The 9065-nt window shown below is 44.1% G+C and overlaps 1 protein-coding gene across 1 annotated transcript; it reads right to left on the reverse strand.

Annotated features, from left to right (window-relative positions):
- Positions 1 to 909: 909 nt before the first annotated feature.
- GCM1 (glial cells missing transcription factor 1) lies at positions 910 to 8787 on the reverse strand (the record flags this gene model as incomplete). The annotated part of the gene is made up of 5 exons (XM_080341393.1): positions 910 to 1368; positions 4568 to 4696; positions 5681 to 5793; positions 6729 to 6981; positions 8686 to 8787. 5 exons carry the CDS (start codon positions 8785 to 8787, stop codon positions 910 to 912), a joined length of 1056 nt encoding a protein of 351 aa, XP_080197519.1.
- Positions 8788 to 9065: the final 278 nt, after the last annotated feature.

Consider the following 9065-nt stretch of genomic DNA (forward strand, 5'->3'; position numbering starts at 1 on the left):
TGCATCCAGCTCTGGAACCCTCAGTACAGGAAAGCCATGGACTTGTTGGAGAGGGGTCAGAGGAGGCTACTAAGATGTGATGTGGAATGGAACACCTCTGCTGTGAGGACAGGATGAGAGAGTTGGGGCTGTTCAGCCTGGACAAGAGGGGGCTCCAGGGACACCTTATTGTGACCTTTCAGTACTTAAAGGGGGCCTATGAGAAAGATGTGGACAGGCTTTTAAGCACGGCCTGTTACGGTAGGGCAAGTGGTAAGGGTTTTAAACTAAAAGAGGGTAGATTTGATGTAAGGAAAAAATTATTCACTATGAGGGTAGTGAGGCACCGGAACAGGCTGCTCAGAGAAGCTGCGGATGCGCCATCCTTGGAAGTGTTCAAGGCCAGGTTGGATGGGGCTTTGAGCAATGTGATCTAGTGGAAGATGTCCCTGTCCATAGCATGGGTGTTGGAACTAGATGATCTTTAAGGTCCTTTCCAACCCAAACCCTTCTATGCTTATTCTATACAATAGAATTTGCAGGACTGGTGCAGTGGAGGGACTTAGATCACTACCTGAAGAAGCTGGAAGAAAGCAGAGGGTCACACACAACAGTTGTGGTCCTTGAGGTCATCTTCCACAGTCCCACAGGCTTGAACAAACAGGGTATCAAGGGGGATTGAAATGCTACCAAACCAGAATGGCAGTGAGGTGGTCTGTAAGAGCTGATACTTTTATTAGACCAATGAAATAGTGGGGAAAAAATATTACAGTTTAAAAAAAATAACAAAGGCAAGTCTTCAGGTATGAAAGCCCCTCCTGAGGCTCTCAAGAGGAGCTAATGAGGGAATTGGTGCAGTAGCACTTTCACACCTGCGTTGCAATGGAGCATTAGGCTGGTTGCCAGAGGATGAGGATGGAGAGAGGGCATTTAAACCTGTTCACCGTAGCGGGTATAGGTTAAAAAGCATGTCGCCATTGCAGTAGTTGAGACCTGTATGGTGCCTTCCCTTGGCCTTGTCTCACTTGCTTCCCCCTCGAGGTGCTGAGAGCTGCGTGGGACGTGATGGATGCTGGAGTGGGTGCAGTGCTGTGGGGAAGCAGCTGCACAGGGCGGGTTGGCTGTGGGGCTGGCATGGCCTCTGCAAGACCTCCCAGCGCTGGGGACCCTCCCAAAAGCCAGGCTCCTGCTCCAGGTCGGTAATTCTCCAGTGCCCCTGTCCTCCCCAGCTGCCCTTGGGCACGGCGGCCACCCAGAGCAGCTGCCCAGTGTTGGCTTCTGGAAGCTTTTGCTTAAATGCCTCCTGAAATTAGCAGGTAGAACATAAGCATCCATGTTGGAAAGAAGCAAAGGCAAAGTCTCCTGCGTTGGCAGTGCACCTGTCAGAGACTTGGAAAAGCAAGGCATGGTTTAGTAAAACAAGGTGTACTCTAGCAGCATGAAATAACCATCCTGCATGAGACCCTCACGAATGCATTAAATTAATACAGATAGTGAAGCAGACGCTGTTAGCAGAACCCCCTTGCAGGTTAATGCCGGTGGGCTTTAGGGGCAAAACAAACAGGGGGCCCAGATCATGGGTCTGGGTTTGTTTCACCAATTTTTGCCCAAAGCTTGTTTTACACTGAAAGAATTGTTAGACTGCACATTCACAGCCCTCAGGGTCCACTGCCAGCATATACTGAAGAAGCATCTGAAAATGAAATTATGCTAATATGTTTGACACCGCAGAATTTCTTTTCTTTTTTTTTTTTTTTTTTCTATGGAGTTTGGAAAAGCGAAGCATGATGGTTTTTTAACTGGTTGTTAGGAAGTGATCTTTTCATTACAATAATATTATGCTTCAGCTTTTCCAGACTGCACTTGTATTTCCAACTGATAAATTTTCCTCTTTACATTTCTTTATCCCACAAACGGAAATTTCATTCAGGGAGGGAGCAGCACACAAGAATTATTCTTCTGGGTCTTTTGTTCTGGATATTTCACAACTTCTTTAATTGCCCTAATTATTGGTTATAATTTTGCAAACTTTAATTCCTTTCAGAATACTCATTCTGTCCTATCCTTTCTGATGAGTACTTGCAGGTCTCTCTTCTTTGTAATTCTGCTTTTGCATCCATTTAATTACAGTGATTTTGCTGACTGCCAGAGTAGCAAAGCTTCTTTCAGCTGTTCTCCACCTAGCACGAGAAGAAATTCCAACAGCCTGACATAGGACCCAGCCCACCTTCAGCTAAAGATCTACTGACACCATAGGGAAAACATCCTATAATGTATCACTTGCTTTATTTTGGGCTCATATATTTTTCTAGTTCTCCTCCCTGGCCTCTTGTGTGCATATGAAAATTGAATCTTTTCAGAAGACTTTTTTCAGATTCAGCAACAGAGGTTCTGCATGTCACATCAGACTCCTGAGTTGTTTGTATTGCAGTTAGTCTTGGCAGAACACAACTATGGTTATTCCCCCCAAAAAACTGCTGGAGACCCATGAACTGGAAGGGTAAATGGTATCACTCTGACTGCACAGTTAGACCAGCTAAGATCACGCTCTACAATTAGATGTTTATGACATCTTTGGTCTGTTGTTACTCCCATACAATTTGAAGTGAAAGCACCAGGAAGATGATACAGGAAGGAAAAGATGAAGACGCATCTAGAGGGAACTTGACCTCAGTAAGACCAGTAAGCTCTGCTATAAAAGAAAAAAAAAGCCCTGAGTTTCAGTAACATTTCCTAGGTGAGGAAGATTTTAGTGATCATGGGGACAGAATTAAACCAGTGATAGGAATATAATTGTTCCTTTGTTCGTTAGACACATACACAGTGGCTCAGCTGCTTTTTCTTATGCTCATGTTCCCAGACACTTGTGTCAAGAGGCCACCATCAGTCCATCCTGTACTCTGACTGTCCCATTCCACACCAGTGTGTCTCCATGAGAGTCACTCCTGAGCTCTGGATTTTAGTGTCCTCCTGAGTACTTCCATTACAAACAGCTGCAGCTCTTACATTCATATTCCATTCAAATGGGTTTAACTTCCTCTGTTCACTCTTTTAATCTGTTTCTTGGTCTCCTGGATCCCCCTGCTTTCCCATTTAAGAAGTCTGTCCCTCCCTAGCGCAATCATCCCTTCTATCTGTAGCTGAGGGGGCACTGATTACTATCCCAAACATGGGGCTGGGGAGGATGTATTCTCCTCTAACACATCAAAACACATCTCCTCTAACCTCTAGCACATCAAAAGACAAACTGAAGACCAGTGTTACAGTGGTGTGTGTAGCACAGCCTTTGCAAAGAAGGTCACTGGAGGCAGCCTCACTGAGGTGGCCAAATCCTGCTCAGGGGCAGCTGTCCCTGCAGCACAGCATCTCTCTCCCTGGTGGGCATGAAGTCTGTGAATAAAATGATTCAGGCCTGTGTTTGAAGTAACTGGGTTTTCTTAAGTAAGGGCTGGGTGACCGGAGGAAGAAGGAATAAGGATTTCTGGATTTCCCTTGTTAATGATAAGTTGTTTTGTCAAGGTACCACAGAGAGTATATAACAGGCATATCATAGAGGTAATGTTATATACTGTATTCTATAGTAAAATAGTATACAGTGTGTGTGTGTGTGTATGCGTGCACACACACGTGAATCTTCCTCCTGAGTTCACTTGTTCTCAAAACGTTTTCAAGTGTTAATTTGTTACAATTTTCTCATAGGGTGGTGCAATCAATACTATAAGTTAAATCTAATTAAAACCGTCTAAAATTTTCCTTCAATGTCAATACTGATTAGACTAGGTATCTAGTTACTTTATTGCCAGATTTCTTTGTAAATAATTTAATTTTTGGATCAGCACTGACAAAGAACTTGTAGGAAATTTTTCTAAAGGCAATACTTGCATTTATGAAAGGAAGGAGCTGGGGTTCTAAAGCTGTGTCCATGCTACTAAATAAAATGATGCCAAGGACTGCTGTTGGTAACGGGGATCAAGAGACACAGCCTGGCAGTGTCCACACTGCACCCCGGCCTTGGGTGACCTCTGGACCTGAAGTGAAACGGTGCAAGGCTGTTTTTCACAGCATCAGCTCGAGCTTGTTAATGCCTGTGGCTTGGAGCATGACAGTGCGAAGGGGCACGGGCAGGTTCAAAGCAAGCTGTGTACAGTGATTCGACCCAAACCTGATACAACCTTGTCTGAAATCCTGCCAGGGAGTGGTCCCAGGCACGTGCTGTCCTCCTGACCTGTGCCAGGGCATTTTGTCTGTGAGCATGAGTTAGCACTGGCCAAATCCACAGCAAGGACCATGTGAATAGTGACATGACCAAGCCTGTGCTCTGGCCTTGTTTTGTTTACCAGTATAGATATAATCCCCTGCTGCCACCAGGCCCCAAGAGACTCCAGATGGAGGATGCTGGCAGGGGACGACAGTGCTGAGCAGAGCGGGCTGGTCAGGACAGCCCTGCTCCTTCCTGGGCTGATCACAGGAAGGCAGAACATGGAGATGTAAAGCCTGCGCCCACCCAGACCCAAAGCCCAGACAGCCTCCACCGTGCCTTGAACCATGGATTGCTAACCCCACAATTTCATTGATCAATAACAGTTACCTCAGTTTCCTGGCTTCTTCTTAATCTTGGAGAAGATGGAGAAAAAGTTGTCTGTGCTTTTTGGATTGATCTTCTTGCTTCTGCTTCTAGTTTTGTTTCTGGACGTGGATGGTCATGAGCTCCTTTGGACTTTAGAAAGGAATTATGATATGCTAAAGTTAGAATCAACTTTGTTATTAATCTTAATGGAGCAGAATTTGTAGCACCAGCCAAACCCACACATATAGCTTGATATAATGGTTTGTATTTAATAAGAGTTATTTAATGTGAGCTCAAGTAAAAAACATATCTTGGATGAAGTATGATGGGGTAGAAAGTCTCTGAAATCATAAACCCACATTTATGTGCAGAAGAGAATCCACACACTAGAGCCTCAATTAAAGCCATAAGGTCTTTTGCAGCCTGGCTACAGTGTCCCTGCAGTCATTTCCATTCTTCTCACACTTTAGACATGTTTATCAGAACATTACTTTCCATTAGTGTCCACAGATAATTAATTTTATTTAACCTGCACATAAGTGAAAGACTGGAAAACAAAAATCAGCTTGGTGGCTATGGTACTAAACTAGGACTACAGCTTCCAGAAATAGTGCCCATTATTTAAACACTTACATACACTGTTTTCAAGAGATAAGTCACATACAATGCACAGACAACATTTTCCATAGACAGTCCCTTGGGTACAAACATTTCCTGCCACAAGATACTCTCATGCTTATGCGTGGTGCCTTGGAGAAGAGGTTGAGATAACATGGCATTTCTGACTTTCGTTGGTTCTTATGTACTAAAGACAAAGTGCTTCAAAATCAACAGATTTTCATGGAATCCTGAATGAAAAATATAATGCACTGTAACATGATAGTAGCATAGGCTAATTTAGGTTGGAAGGGACCTCTGGAGGCCTACCTCAACCTCCTGCTCAGGCAGGACTAACTTTAGAGTTAGATCAGGCTGTTTAGGACCTTGCCCACCCATTGTGAGATTTCTTCTCCTTCCAGTCATTGTCATATTCAATTACTCTTATTTGTTGGAACAAAAGATGTCCTTAATAAGTCTTAAATAACAGTCTTTAAAATTAATGTAAATGTAAATGTAAAGTAATTTTATACCAACCTGAAAAAATATGAATCGGCCTTCATGCCTCCAGAAGTTGGTAACTGGGTAACCACCATGGCCTCGGCAGGAAAGGAGCTGCAGGGGCCCATTGCAGTTTGGACAGCATTTCCCTGGGGCAAAGATGGTTGGAAACATTTTCTATACAGCATTGATCAGCTGAATCCCATGTGATGCAATGGTTCATTGGTGGTGGATTGTCACTTCTGGTTTGGGGATCAGAAACTACACTGAGAAAAACTATGCAAAAAACTTTCAAAAATAAGCAAAAATAATAAAATCAAACTAATCATTGCCTTCGTCCTGTTCCGTTATTAAATGTAACTGGCAACAAATATTTCTAGTATAGCTTTATTATAAATTGTTCATGATAATAACATGGTCAGGTTTAGTTGTTTTTAACTTGGTAATATCTGAATTGTCATATGTGTTCTTGTTTGATTTTTCTAGAGTGCACCATTATGACCTTGGCCAGTGCTTGAATAACATCTTTCTTTAGCCAAAATGTTCATCAAATCCAAAAATCAGTATGTGCTAGCTCTACTGAGCAATCAACAATTGTTTGGAATGGCCTCAAAAATGTGTGTGCGGCTCATGTTCTCTATTTGCGTTGTCTTGCTCCGGACACATGGCTATGAGGCCTATTTTCCAGTCATTACGCTTTATGAACAACTTCTTTCCTGCCAGACTTGCCTCCTGAGTTACTCTTGGGCCCATGCAGTGATGAAGCCAACACTCAGGTCAGCCTGCACTGCACAGCTTTCTCAGTAGCCTGACCCATGGGCTTGAGAAGGCTGCCAATCAATCTCTAACCATCAGAAACAGAATTAAAATGAAAATAAAATAAAATAAAATAAAACAAGAAAACAACTCCCCTCCAACAGTAAGAATTGCAAAAGAGATAGTTATAAAATCCAGAGCTGCATTTTAATGTGATGCATGGCAGTGGAAAGGTTGGATAATCCAAAGGGTGTCCTTTGCTTTGATTTCCTTTATGTTGTGTTCACTTATGAACTGCCATATAATGAACAGCCATGCTCATACTCACGCTGTTGTTTTTGCCTAGCTTTATCACATATGGCTGGTCGTAGGTAGATCTTCCTTCCATCCAAGGTTGAGCAGTCATTGCCGCAGACCACCACCCCAAGGCAGGACTTCTTTAAGATGCGAGAGTTGTGGTTGTTGGTGTTTCTCATTGCCCAGCTGCTGTGGTGCCTCTGAGCATTTTTATCCTCTGAGCTATAGATACGTTTTACATAGGAATCGGGCCATTCTTGAAACCAGTCAGTCTGTCTTACATCCTGTGGAGAGACCAAAGCAAGCCACATTTTAGGCTGGGGAGGAGAAAAGCTGTGCAAGAGCCCAGCAGACCTGGTCTTCTGCTGGGTGTCCTCTAGCCTGGGTGACCCCAGCACCCCAGCAGGCAATGCTGGTCAGCAGAATGGAGCAGTGAAGAGAAGGCAGAAAATATACAGCTCCCCGTGGCTCCTTGCAAGCCCTAAAGTGTCAGAAAAGCCTGGCCAAGAGGTTGTTCTCACCCACCCACACGTCCAGCTCAGTGCAGGGCCTCATGGGAGGGGAAGATGGAGCACTTGAAGTAAAATAGCAGACAGTTTGCTTGCAGGCAGCGGTCACCACCTGACTAACTTCTGTTAGCTTTCATGGCAGAGATCCTGCTTTACCTTTCAGGCCATTTGCAGCAGCGTTACACTGAGCCATTTGCCTTGGCTAGCTGGAAAAAGGGCAAATACTGAATCAGATTGAGACCATGCCCACATTTGTAGGACTTCAGTTCTGGACTTCAGTGTATTTTGGCCTAACTGCCGTGGAAGACTTCTACAATGATCTATATGAAGTCCAAACCAAAGAAACTGGACATCCTGGTCAGGTTTTATCTTCACTGATGTGGACTAAGCAAAAAAAAACCCCAAGGACAACACTGTAAGGACCAATAAAAATAAAACTCAATGGAAAAGAAAACTGCGAACGACCAAACAGACATCACCTCAGTGGGTACAGTGAACACGGTAAAATGCAGTAAGCTGGAAAGCACCTACATACCCGCTGATGGTTTTGAGAAAAGGCTTTGTAGGGGTACAAAAACTCAATAGGATTTTCCTTGAAATTGCTGATCCCAGGCACCAAGAGCCATTACAGCAGCAAGAACATCAACTGAGAAGAGGAAAACTCCTGTGTTGCCCCCAGATCCATTGGATGGTGTAGGAAAGGGTTTGGAGAAAGACTCCGGCTGAAATGTGGGTAAAGGTGGCCTCGTGGCAGAGGGCAGGGAAGGAGGCAGCCTGGGACACGGGGGCTTTGGGTGAACAGCAGTGACCTAGTAGGGAAGAGACTGTGATCAGGTGAGAAAACAGGGCTGGGAGATGAAAGAGCTGGATAGTGAAGGATAGCGGCAGGAGGAATCTGGCACAAATATGCTAAGGCGAAGGACAGGGAGACAACATTGGGGTGCTGAGGGCTCTCAATGGAGAGCATGAGTGAGACTTATAGATAATAGGACTAGAAAAGGACCAAGGGAGGGAAAGATGACTATTCTGCCTCGTGGCAAACCTCTGCCCACTGCAGCAGGCTCAGCACCCAGAGTTGCAAGGCAGCCATGGGTGCTGTGCTCACTCCTCACAAAACACAACCCAGGGCAAAAAGCAGGTCCTGGACATTGCTAATTGAGCAGCCACAGCAGGAAATAGTCTTTTAGCCCTGCTTTCTCTGCAGCTTACCCACCAGTGGACTAGAAAGGCAACACATCTGCAGTATCACTATTTTTCACGTATCAGCAGATCTTTCAATAATATGTTTAAGAAAAAATACATGGACATCTCAATATTTTGCCTGATATTTTCCAGTTTTTCAGCATAACACCCATAGCTCACGGTGGCAAAGAGAATAAAGGCAATGTGGCACAGATGACTGAGACAGCATTTAAGGTCAGTGGTGAAGTGGAGAAGACTGATCAGAACTGGATAAATTTCTAAGACACAGACACGTACCTGGGGAAGTTTGATGTCATTGATGTCCCAACTTCTCATTTCTCCATGTCGGGAAGCAGAGTCCTCCTGCTCCATAACAACATTGTCTGCACCTTTCAGCATTTTTAGTCTCTTCCCAAAGTTAGCAAGAAAGTTTCTCCTTTGGTGCTTTTGAAGTTGACTGGCTGTCAGTACTCTCAAGCAGTTTACAACCAGGAAGCTGTTTCCTGAAGCTAAATGATAGAGAGGCTGCTCATTAAAGATAAAAATCAGTGTTCTTCTGCCAGAAAAACTTGTTCCATTAAAAGTTTTGCAAGCCAGCAATGCAGTGGAAAATATAGCTTAGAAACAGCCTGTGATGTTACAAAGGCATTGCTAACAGCAAACAATTCATGCTTTTA

This window comes from Nesoenas mayeri (assembly GCF_963082525.1).
Source record: "Nesoenas mayeri genome assembly, chromosome: 3".
NCBI classification, from domain to species: Eukaryota; Metazoa; Chordata; class Aves; order Columbiformes; family Columbidae; genus Nesoenas; species Nesoenas mayeri.